This window comes from Perca fluviatilis, chromosome 7 (assembly GCF_010015445.1).
Source record: "Perca fluviatilis chromosome 7, GENO_Pfluv_1.0, whole genome shotgun sequence".
NCBI lineage: Eukaryota > Metazoa > Chordata > Actinopteri > Perciformes > Percidae > Perca > Perca fluviatilis.
Genome location: NC_053118.1, coordinates 9,876,887 through 9,889,962, shown reverse-complemented (window position 1 = coordinate 9,889,962; position 13,076 = coordinate 9,876,887). Strand labels below are relative to the sequence as shown.

At 39.8% G+C, this 13,076-nt stretch overlaps 1 protein-coding gene across 2 annotated transcripts in view; it reads left to right on the top strand.

Moving 5' to 3' along the window:
- The window catches only part of grik2 (glutamate receptor, ionotropic, kainate 2), a 305,612-nt gene that overhangs the window by 78,944 nt on the left and 213,592 nt on the right, over positions 1 to 13,076 (top strand). For both annotated transcript variants that reach the window (XM_039805547.1, XM_039805548.1), the window contains exons 2-3: positions 4,129 to 4,296; positions 6,458 to 6,715. In XM_039805547.1, coding sequence (XP_039661481.1) covers positions 4,129 to 4,296; positions 6,458 to 6,715 — 426 coding nt within the window. The remainder of the gene's footprint in view (positions 1 to 4,128; positions 4,297 to 6,457; positions 6,716 to 13,076) is intronic.

Here is a 13,076-nt window from a genome sequence, read left to right as displayed (position 1 = left end):
GACAGTGTTGATTGTTGGAACTGTTCCAGGCTTGAATGGACGTAAAACTCTCCTGGTGGAAATCAGTACAAAAGTGAGCAAGAGCGAGCAAAATGACCAGTGGGGGGGGGGGGTTCTGATAAAAATTCAAAGTCAAATAAAAACCTGTGTACAACATGAAAACACAAGGAGATCAGTCTAGTACAACTCTCAAGCATTTTGGTAATAATCATCTGATCGCTGAGCTTAACGTGTGAACCGGATTCATGTCAGAATCCCCACCTCTTTTACATGAAGCCATAAGCCATTTAAATTGGAACACATATTTCACAAACAAACTGCTGAAATCAATGTGACTTAATCTTTCCAGCATGTCCATTTAGGATACACGTCCATAAATCTGCTCAGAAATCCTGTTAAAATAGGCATTCTGTAAAATGTCAGATGCTGGCTTGTAATCATCATCATTCATAATATATTTATTTAGTATCAAAAGTAATTCAGGTAATTGCTGTCTGTACAAACAAAAATCAAAATGTATTTCTAAAAATAACCTTAAAACATTCGTTAGAAATGAAGAAAGACAAAATGTAAAAAATATAACTATTTTAATTAAATGTTTTGACAGAAGTAATGCTCAGAATGTCCCATCAACACATTTTCTCCACTGACACTCGCCTTTATCCATTCACATAGATTATTTGTTGTGTGTTGGAACATACAGGCAAAAATCCTGTTGCAAATTTGAAAAAATTATAACCATATGACATTCAATGTTTATGCCCAGCTAAACTTTAGCTACCCTTTAAATTATCTAGCCACGTTTGTTGATGAACATGAGGATATCGGTAGAAGATCATTTTTAAAAGGCAAATTTGGAAGAAATTGTGGAAAGAATACTTACAGAGCCAGCAACTCCTCCCACTTTACAACTGACTTTTAATCCTCCCAAACATATTAACACAAATCCCAAATGAAATAGGAAATAAAGTTATCAGTTCTGACTTTTATAGTGCAACCAATCCAAGGTTGCTTACTGAAGAAACAGCTGCATCTGACTTAAATATCAAACTGGCATTATTGACCTGTAAACATCACTGACTTTAACCCAACATGATTTTCATTTAAGAGACGCACCACTCAGAGACGTAGAGTGCTCATAAATGGCAATCAATGGATCGATAAGAGAGTGGTGCATCTTCCCAGGGGAACATCTTTGAGTTAGTTAACGCAAAGATGTTCTCCTGGGAAGAGGGAAAGTGTGCAGAAGTGCAGTGTGAATATTCCAAAAACAGAAAGTAATAAGGACAAGTTTTTTTGTTACTTGTTATGTTCTTACTATTATTATTTAGCCTATATAGTGCTCATTAATTGTGTGGTAATAACTGTCGCAGCTATACTACATTTTTTAGTAACATGTTGTGTAAAACATACACTACAGTTACCAGTAGGCTACCACTCGTTTTGGTGTCTTACTGGACAGGGACCGGGACAATGGAGGTTTGATATCAACTTTACATGGGCGATTTTAGACACTTTTTAAGGGGGCTCAAGCCGCCCTAAATTTCATCTCAGCCCCCCTAAAAATGTAATTATTTTTATTTTTTTTAAATTTATTTTTAATCAATTTTAGTGTTTCAAGTTAGAGTTTGCAGTAAGTTTTGCTAACTTGTCTGTTAGTGACAGAGGACAAATAATTACAGGTTCAAAGGGCTTGAAACAGGTTTAATATCCTGTGTTGCTGACGCCAATGCTATGTACCTGTAACCCAGTAGTAGTAGTAGTATGTTCCCTGTGTACAGCAGTAGTAGTAGTAGTATGTTCCCTTTGTACAGCAGTAGTAGTAGTATGTTCCCTGTGTACAGCAGTAGCAGTAGTAGTATGTTAGGCATTAACAGTTTTGCATGCACTATATCAGTGCCGCATTCTCATTAGGGTCTGATCCTAGAATCGCCCCTGTAACTTCATCTCCATGCATTCAGCAGAGATACTGGTGTGTAATTACCTGTTGTGTTTTGTTAGATGGCTTGCTAACCACTGGTCACTTTATATTCACCTGGGGTTTTACCGAGTAGGAGAGTCAATTTTAGTAACTCCAAAGCTGTTTTACATTTAGTCTTTTTTGGCGTCTCTCTCTCTCTCTCTCTCTCTCTCTCTCTCTCTCTCTCTCTCTCTCTCTCTCTCTCTCTCTTTCTAAAATGCGCATAAAAACAGGTGGTTAGAAACGCACTGTGAATTTCCAGAGGTCTAGATGCAGTCATCATGGCTAAGCTAGGTGTTGATGGTCAGTAGAAACCTATTAATCCACAATGTCTCCTTTTTTAACATACATTAAATACAGAAATCTGTGGCAAGGAGTAGATGGAAATGGGCTGGTACACTTAACTAGGAGACTAATTAAGTAATTGGAAGCAGGTGTGCAGGGAGTTGTGGGGATACACTGACTGGAACAGGAGGAAAAACACTGAATGCTATGCTATGTTTACACGTGGCCAGCTATTTTCATAAATGGACATTTCAACCTCTCCGTTTTCAAAAATAACATCGTGCACAGCTGTCAGTTTTCAGAAAAGTGTTCGTTTACACGTACCCGTATATATATATATATATATATATATATATATATATATATATATATATATATATAGATGCCGTAAATGCCGTCAAGAGTGTAACGAGAAGCTCAAGCCCACGTTAGCCATCAGAATCCCAAAAATAGCAACAACAGCGACGAATCACTTCCTCGCTCTTCTCTTCCTCACTTCCTCGGCTGCCTAAACCTTCGTTTGTATCAGTTTACATGCAAACATGCAAACAAACTTTTCCAAAATCTCCACTCTGGCCGGAGTTTTCAGAGGCGAATTCTCCATTTGCGTGTAAACGAAGGGTACAAATATATTTTCAAAATAACCATGTATGTGTAAACGGGTTACCGGTCAGGTAAAGGGTGACGGGGTTTGTCGATGTGTGACTGTTAGGGCTGGGTATCGGTACTCGATACCTTATTGACGGAAATAACCCAGTACAAAGTAGTATTGAAAACTTCTTCAGTCAAACGATACCGACATTCAATATTTTTTGTACCCAGATCTAGAATAAAATGACTATTTGCATGTTTTTTCTCGCAGCCAATCGAGCATTTAATTAAGGTGGAAATATTTAGGGAAAATATTTTAACTAGTAGATATCACCATGAGACGCCCCCAGTTGATGACATCTTTTTTTTTTACTACAAGTTTTCTGAAATGTATGTTTAAATTAGCAAATGGGCATTATCTTATTAAATATGTGCTCATTTGCATACATTTCCTGACCATAAATCTAAACATTTGTTGAAGCCAGGTTCAAAATTCTTGTCTCATTTTGTTGACAATTAGAGTCAAGGTTTTTACAGATTTTGGACATCTCTGTCAACAGCCCTAAAAAATAAATAAACTATTTTCGCTACGTTTTTAGGTATAACATGTTACGTAATCAGGTTATGAATGATGTATGAACACACCCCTCCGTAAAAAGCTTCGAAATATAGATAGGAATGAAACTGCAAAGTTTGGTGTATGTAAGTGCTAATGAAGTGGAGCTTTCTGACTCAGAGTATGAGAAACACTACTTTGAAATAAACGGCCTTTAAAGGTTAAACCTGGATTTTAAAATTCATACATTTTGAAGACACTACAGGTGAATAGGGTAAAACATATCGGCATCACTTCAAGGGTTCTTGTATTGGTACTGGTATCTTCATTTTGTAATACCCAATGATCCTGAGAAAGACCGATGTGCAGTCGATACGTTTTGTTCTCGTTTTAATCCTCTAGCAACTATAGTTAAAGCTTTTTAACATTTTGCGCTGTAAAGACGCAACAGGCCTTGGTTTTAGTGTGTATATTTGGGGGGAAAGATCCTTTAATCTTCTGTCAAACTAATTATAAAATGTGTAAGCCCATTTCTTCTGAATAAGCCAGGTTACTGATTGAGATGCTTCTTCCTACTCTTATTTTTAGAGATGGCTTCATTTAATCATGACTTCTGGCTATTGTTATATGGAGTTATATTCCTATCTTTAATCAAGAGCGCATTCTAGCATCTTTTCCAATTAAAACAAGTCAACCTTGATAAATCACTAATCACGTGTGTCTCTTTCTTTGACAGGGGGGATATTTGAGTCCATTGAAAGCGGCCCGTCAGGTGCTGAGGAACTAGCCTTTAAATTTGCTTTAAACACAATCAACAGGAACAGAACCCTACTGCCAAACACCACGCTCACCTACGACATCCAAAGGATAAACATCTATGACAGCTTTGAAGCCTCCAGGAAAGGTATTTATGCGTTTGTGATTGGAAGATCTGCCTCCGGCGTTGGCATGCTCCCGGCTGCTGTGTATGTATAATATGCGCCTGTGAATGTGTGTGTGTGTGTGTGTGCCCCATATGCTATGCCATAGCTGCTTTGCATTGTAAATGTATTCCCCGTTCGAGGCTTGCGAGCTGCAGTGGCTTAGATTGTGACAATTATAATCAGGCGAGGGAGAAATGGCTGAGCACTTCAAATGTAAACAGAGGGAATTGATTGGTTCCAGGTAATGACTCAGCAGCAGTAATTCAAAGACCTGTTTGGCCCCCAGAGACAACCAATAAAGTGCTATAATCTATCAGTTTTGTGTGTGCATCAGGCTGACATTTCAAGTCTCTTATCAATTACGGGCTATTATATCCTGTCTCAGTGATTTCGCCAACTCCATAATATCAAATAAGGTGATTAGAGGGCACAGTCGAGTAAATACAAAGATGTGCAGTTGTTTGTATGTCCTCCGAATAATTTCATAAAAGCAAGCTCAAATTGGTCACACCTTAAGCTTCAGTTTTGTATTGAGGAAAGGTAATGTAGTAGAGGTTGTGGAATCAATATCATTAGATATATTCACGGTATATATACATTTAGAAATGTTCTTACGCTACACGGCAAAAAATATGTAGGTATCTCTTTTCGAAACCATGGGCATGAATATACCCATGCTCAGGCTTTATTTTATTTTTTTAGCCACAAGAGCATTAGTGAGGTTGGCCACTAATGGCTTTAAAATTTAATAATCTGTAACCTATGTTTCTGCTCTTATCTTGTTATTTTTTTAAAGTATTTTTAGTAAAGGATAAGGCTGGTGTTATTCTATTGTCAACAAAACTATTTTGTCTCAAAAATATTGAGTTTCAATAAAAAAAAAAACATTCCTCAAGCAGGAGAATATAATGCATTTTTTATTTTTGGTTGCGGATTATTTCACATTATGTGAAGAAGAGGGCGTGCCATGATGAGAGAGATTATAATGTGTTGTCAGACTGACGATTGGCAATGTATGGTCAGCATAAATTAATTTATTCATAATTTGAATTGCAGGCTAGTAAATTAACTGTTTTTTGATTAACTTCCTATATTTGGGTCGAATCTCATTCTCGTTTTACCGTTTTCAAGCAGACCAAAGTTTGAATGAGACTATCCAATGAAATGCTTCAGGGTTCGGTTAAAACTGACCAAACTGCTCAGGTGTGAAAGCAGCCCAAGCCTTATGTACCTATGTACCAGCTACCAGGCCATCACATACACTAAATGCCTTGATTGTCAACAACATGAAAGGGTGCAGGCCTTACCTAAAACCCAGTGAGCTCTTACTTACTTGTCCCCAGCAGCTTTGACTCGTTTGACTGGGTGAGTGGGTCAGCCCCGTGCTCTTCTTGTGTCACCTACTATACAGTGAGCATGGTTGAATTCCAGATTTTCCAGGTTAACAAAAACCACAGACAGAAATTGCCAAAACCTATCTCCCCAGCGCGTCGGAGGAAGGTCTGGATAGTCCACACAGCATCCTGGGGTGGGAGAAAAACATGCTCTGGTTTATTGGCATTTCTTTAAACCAATCACAATCGTCTTGGGCGGCGCTGAGCTCCGGACGGAGCAAGCGCCTCTGCAAAAAAGCCTCGGGAAGGAACTTGTTTTGGTGGAACACGTGTACATTCAAATGTAGTTTTAGTCGTGCAAGAGAAAACTCAGATTGGACAGATAGTCTAGCTAGCTGTCTGGATTCACCCTTCAGAGATCTGAGGAGCAGTTAACCATAGTCCTCAGAAATCCACCAGAGTTTAGAATTCCAACACATAGAAAGCTGAAGGTGAGGGACATCCGGCAGAACCTCCGGCAGCACCGTAACAATCCCATAAATAAAATGTTGTTGATATAGACTATAGCCCACCTTCTCAACAAATGGGAACCAATCAACAGAAAAAGTGAGTGAGTATTTTGGGTAGCAGGACACTGCTGTCTGTGCTATTGAGTTAATATAAACCACAGTGTATTTGTTCATGGTGATGAAGGAACATGTCACCCAGTGGGGCTCATTGATGTGTTTTTGAACAACAATGGAGTTCTATGGCATATGCTGCATCACAGTAGTAGGAAGTTAACTAGTCAAATATTCCCCCTCTCCAGCCTGTGACCAGCTTTCTCTGGGGGTGGCGGCCATCTTTGGTCCCTCTCACAGTTCCTCGGCCAATGCGGTCCAGTCCATTTGCAACGCCCTGGGGGTGCCACACATCCAGACCAAGTGGAAGCACCAGGTATCGGACAACAGAGACATCTTCTACGTTAGCCTCTACCCAGACTTCTCTTCCCTCAGCCGGGCCATCCTGGACCTGGTCCACTTCTTCAAGTGGAAGACGGTCACTGTGGTTTATGATGACAGCACAGGTAAGAGCACTTCCTCTACTTTTACTACTGTTGTTTTATTCCATCTGTCTGCTCTGAAGTTGTCTAGCAGTTTTTCTAACTTTTAATCCTGAACAATTTTCATATTGCATACATTTTTCCTTAAAATGTATATTACAAAAATGTTTTTAGTATAGTCTCACATTGCCAGACCTACCACACAGCATTCTGGGATAGGAGAAAACCGTGCTCTGGTTTATTGACATTTCTTTAAAACAATCACAATCATCTTGGGCGGCGCTAAGCAAAGGACGCAATGACGGTGGCTCTGCAAAATAGCCTCGAACCTGTTTGGGTGGACCATGCGCTCATTCAAAAGTTGTTTTAGTCGTGCAACAGAAAACTCAGATTGGACAGATAGTCTAGCTAGCTGTCTGGATTTACTCTGCAGAGATCTGAGGAGCAGCTAACCATAGTCCTCATACATTTGTGTTTTCTCAAGATGAAAAACATACAAGGGAAAGTATTTGGGAAATAGAAAACTGAGAATTTTGCTCAGGTATAGCAGCGTATTTTTACCATTTGTAGATGTTCCATCTTTATTGGAAGTCAGAGAGCTTGTGAGGCTTCAGAAGACATGCTTGCCTTGTTACTCAGGGAAGCAGGCCTTGTTCAAACCATCCTATTATTGCAGTCCAGGTCACCAGGCGACAAATACGCCAGCAGGCTGGGTACATGTACCATATGCCAGGGGTCAGGGAGTGTGCCAGCCTGAAGACAGGCTGCCAGGCCTCCCAGAGCTCCATCCAACAGACACACTGGGACCAGTTTGGCCTGTATCACAGCACTGCGTGTTTACTGCGTTTAGCATTAAGGTCAGCTAAACTCTGATTTTTTCATTTCATATGCTAGTTGGATTTGCTAGATTACAAACAAGCCACATTATCAAGAAAAAATCTGCAAATAGAGATGCAGAATATTGAAGTTTATAAATTCATTAATCTTATTTTCAATGGTATTATGTTATAATTGGAAAAGAGGTCTCCAGTAAAGGGGCTAAGGCACATAGGCAAACAGTGGTAGAAAGTAACTTAATACATTTACTCAAGTGTTATACTTCAATTTTAAATCCTTATTTTGATTACACTGAACATTCGGTAACACTTTTTAATTAATGGTACATGAATTATGATGAATTCATGCATGACTTCATATCACAGATATAGTAATTTCAATACTGCATTAGCATGAAGACTATGGTGGTCTTTCAATTGACCAATATGGAGAATGTGTGTGGATTTTTGCATGTTTGCGTGTGTGTGTGTGTGTGTGTGTGTGTGTGTGTGTGTGTCTTTTGCCCTGCAGGTCTTGTAGCCAGCTTTAGGGAGGAATTGATTGCCGCTGATCCCGCCACCTCGGTTAATTAAGTTGTAAAGTGGACATAGCTGGTTCACTATGGGGTTAATAGTGGCTTGATTTTCTGTCTCGGTGATAGGAAATGAGATCCTGGCTCGACCTGCAAACGGCTTTACCTTCTCATTGCTGCCATTTACACAGATGACCTGATAGCGAGGATAGATAGCATTGATGGTGGACACTGAGGGCAAACAGAAATCTGATTTGATTGCAGTTCTTGAAGAGGTTCAGGCAGGATTCTATTTCAATTAAATTGTTTTCTTCTCTTGTTTCAGCACGAGAGACACATTGCCTGATGTACTGAGCAAAGTCAGTGCAGCAGAACATTTATATTATCATATAATTCTCATGGGTTCTCCCCCTGACCCCCACCCGCTGTTCTAAATCGTGTCTGCTTTTCGGGAATGGGATATATCACGGCGGTAGGAAACAACCTCTCTCTTTGTGCTGTTTCACCACCAAGCGGGTGCAAACAAGCAAATCAATAACCATAATGGGACTCCTCTAACGGCTCAACTTTATAATGGCAAAACTGAGATGGCAGCAGTATGTGTTATAGTCAGCCATAACATCCATACAACTACCTGGAACACTGCTGCTGCTGCTGCTACTGCTGCTGCAAAGTTTGATTAGGCCATAAGGGAGAACAGGCTTCTAGACAACAAAACACTGAAAGAAAGAACTGCTTCTTTCTGCTGTTCACAGTACGGTTACATACATTTGTCAACAACAACACAGTCTATGCTTCCAGCTTCTGAATTGGAAGGATTTGCTGCTTTTCTTTGTCATAGATGACAGTTAATAGAAACTCTTTGGGTTTTGGACTGTCGGTGGAACGAGAAATATTCAAGACACCCCTGTGGACCATGGAAACATGCATTTATTTACCATTTTAGAACATTTTATAGACTGAACGATTAAGCGTTTCATGCAGGGCAGGGCTGTATATTGAGGACATTCTTGAGGAGATCATGTCCTTTCTTTTAGGCAGATTTCAGTATTTTGACCAAGTATGAGTCTGGCTAGGCTAACAAAAAACTATTTATCAGATTTCAGCTAACTGAATTAATGAACAGTGAAGGTCGGCCACGGATGTTGGCTGATAAGGCCTGGCTCGCAGTTTGCGCACCAGTTCATCCCGAAGCAGTTGGATGGGATTAATGTCCGGACTCTGCGCAGACTAGTCAAGTTCTTCTACACCAAAAAGGGGAAAGCATTCCTATTTGGTGCTGGCTTTGTGCGTGGGGACATGGTCGTGCTGTAACAGGAAAGTGTCAAACACAAACTGCTGACACAAAGTTGGAAGAAGAAGAAGAAGAAGAAGAAGAAGAAGAAGAAGAAGAAGAAAATACCACTGCATGCTGCATTTCCCTTCATTGCAAATAAGGGACCTAGAACAAACCAAAAAAAACAACAAATACACAAATATTTGCCCACATACATTTGTCGATAAAGCGTATGTTGACTATTCACCCCTCGTCACACGTTTTATTTCAGATGTCTGGGCTTGAAGATCATTACCTTAATGGTATTACATAATTGCTTTTGTTGGGACTCCTTATAATTTTTTTTCTTCTTCTTAACAGATTAATGAAATAGTATCTACTATATACTATATTTTGGAATAACAAATCCTATACATTACAATTTGGACATACATTACAATTTGAATAGTTTTAATTCAATGCCAGACATTAATGCTAAAGATGTTGCTATTCAAAAAGCCTTAGTAGTGGGGCAGTCCCGCAAACTTCATGGCAGCCAGTCGTGTGGGATACCTTGTGTGCAAAGCTGTAATTTTGTCCTCATCGTGGCACTAAAAGAAAAAGGCTTTAAAATGGTCCAAGACCAGAAATGATAAGTCTATATCCACGATGTTCTGCTTCCGGGATTGCTCTACTGCCGCCGGATGTTTGCTTTCTTTGTGTTGCCGTTCTAAACTCCGGTGGATGTATGAGGACTATGGTTAACTGCTCCTCAGATCTCTGCAGGGTAAATCCAGACAGCTAGCTAGACTATCTGTCCAATCTGAGTTTTCTGTTGCATGACTAAAACTACTTTTAAACCTACACGTTCTACTGAAACAAGTTCCTTCTCGGGGCAATTTTGCAGCGGCACCGTGGCACCGTCTGGCGCTTAGCCGATTGTGATTGGTTTAAAAAAAATGTCAATAAACCAGATCACGTTTTTCTTCCAGCCCGGAATGCCGTGTGGACTAGCCAGACCCTCCTCTGCAGCGCGGTGGAGGAAGGTCTAGCAATGCGAGACTAAAAATGATTAATCTCCTAGGGAGCATGAATGTGTTCAGTAAATGTAATGTTGGAACGTGTTGTAGGCATCAAATTCAAAATGAGTGAATATTTGCAAAAAAACTCTAAAGTTGATCAGTCTGAACATTCAATATCTTGTCTTTATAGTGTATTCAATTGAATATCGGTTGAAAAGGATTTGCAAATCATTGTATTCTGTTTTTATTTATATTCTACACAACGTCCCACCTTCATCGGAATTGGGGTTTGTACTAATTATGCTTTGGGATTTCTTTTGTACAAATGGAATTTTTGACCTGGTGGTTGTGCCAGTGGAACGATTGGAGGTCAACGTGATCTTTAGGAATGCTGCTGGCAGTGCAAAAATCAGTCAAAAGCAATAACGGCGAGGGTCAACCCATTTTTGTTTATAGCCTGGTTTCTATGGCAGCAGCATCCTGAGGTTATCACTGAGGTGGCGTAGGAAAGAAAAGAGATGCTGTGTACTACCCCAGCCAATCACATCTCCATTCACTGTGACAAGGGCTGTGCTCACAGTCCTTTCTGCAGTATTTTACCCCTAGCTGTGTTTTAGCCTTGAAAATGTCTTGTGAAACTCGGACAGTAAAATAAAAAATAAATAAAAAAATAAACATTTTTGCCGCATGCTTTCCTCAATTAAATAACTTACGAAATCCTGAATCAGTATCCCGCTTCTTTCTTGATGCGGTGGGGGCTGTGGTGCTTCAAGAAAGGTAATATGGATGACTGCATGGTGTAATTTTAAAGTGGTCATTTGAGAGAACGAAAATGATTAAGAGCCATGTGTGGCAAGCTGAGTTGGTATTTAAAGGGTGGGCATGTCTGATCTTTGTCAATCCTGGTGGGATGCTAATGGAAATTAGAAGGTTAGGACCAGTAACAGGGACAATAGTGAGTTTTAGAGGCAAAGGTAATTGTTACAATGCTAATGTTACCAGTAATAGTAGCAGTTGTACAAGGGTTTGTGTTAGTGGCATTAGTAGCTTTAGTAGTAGTAGTATTGCAGTAGTAGAAAAGGTATAATTACCAGAATAGCAGCAGTTGCAGTTGTTGCCTAGCACTAGAGACACTTAGGGCAAGAAATTGACCATTTATAGCAAATGGTTATATAGTTAGATTTGGTGAGAAAGGGCTCTGCTTTTGAGGGAGGTGGATCTAATTAGTGACTAAAAACATAATTTTTTACATTATCCTGAATTTATCAAAACGTCATGGGGGATTGCGTTAATAGCAAACTAAATCACCAGTAAAAGGGAACACATCGTCATTCCTAAACGACATTATGGGTTGATTTCCAAAGAATCCCAAAATGACAAATAGGACTGTTCAATTACTGCATGGTGGCAGAAGGCTCCCAAAACGACACATACTACGTAACGGATAGTTTGCTTTGATCATTTTTTGGGCTTTTCCGCCTTTATTTGATAGGACAGCTAGGTCAGAGAGAGGGGGAACACATGCAGGAAATCATCACAGGTCTGATTCGAACCCTGGACCTCTGCGTCGAGGCATAAACCTCTCAGTATGTGTGCGCCTGCTCGACCCACTGAGCCAACCCAGCCACACGGACACAGTTTTAAACACGTAGTAAACATTGTGAAACGGAAGGAGTTTAGGCAACAAAAATACAAAAAAGTATGGTTAGCATCAGGGATTGGTTTTAAATGAGTCAGGTACAATTACCAAAAAGGAGGACATACTGTAACGTGACGTCGCGGACTAAGGTCCGTAAAACTTAATTTCAAAAGGACAGTTGACTTTTGGTTTCACATGGAAAACAAAACCCCGGTCTCCTGAGTGAACGTCCTGTGTTTGAACCCCAACCTGGCGCTTTTATACTTAAAAATTACTACAGCCACTAGAGTTCGCTGCCTAACAAGAAACGTAATGGACAATCATTATCCGCTGCTTGCATAATCAACCCAAATTGACGTTTTCTGGGCGGGGACTGGCTGAACAAGGAGATGCTTGATAAACTAGAAATAGATATAAATCTGGGAAAATTAGGAATATAAAAAAATATAATATAAACCTGCTTTTAAAAAAAAAAGGTCTGGTTCTCTTCTCAGTTGAGGTTTATAAAGAATTTACAATATACTGTATCTACAGCATATATAGCCATGTGAGTGTGCCTGTCTTTTTATAGAGAGTATATATATATATATATATATATACACACACACACACACACACACACACACACACACACACTACCACAGAGAGTCCATTCCTTCGCTTGTACTTCAGAGTGTCCCAGGACCCCTCCAGTAATCTGTTTCAATTTGGTATGTGTGTGTGTGTGTGTGTGTGTGTGTCTCCACACCAGCAGTCCCAGTCCCATCATACGCTCCACTACCACTCAACAGCCTGTTTAAGGAAGGGCTCACTGACTCTTCATGATTCACTATGCTAATCCCACTTTTGCTGTGCTGGAATGCTAATGGCAGCTGCAATGTTTTTATGTGCGGTGTCCCTATATTATTGTCTTGTGTGTTTGTCATTTTGAGAGCGTGGAAAATTGGACAGTATTGTCAAATCAGTCTATTTTTCAGCTGTTTCTAATTAGAAAGGTATTTGGTCAGTAACAAAATCCATGACATGTGCACCGGTATGAAACCAAAGGGCATACAAATCTACCTCAATGAGTGACCGTAGTATTGTAAGAACATTTTTGGCACAAACATGAATAAGTCACA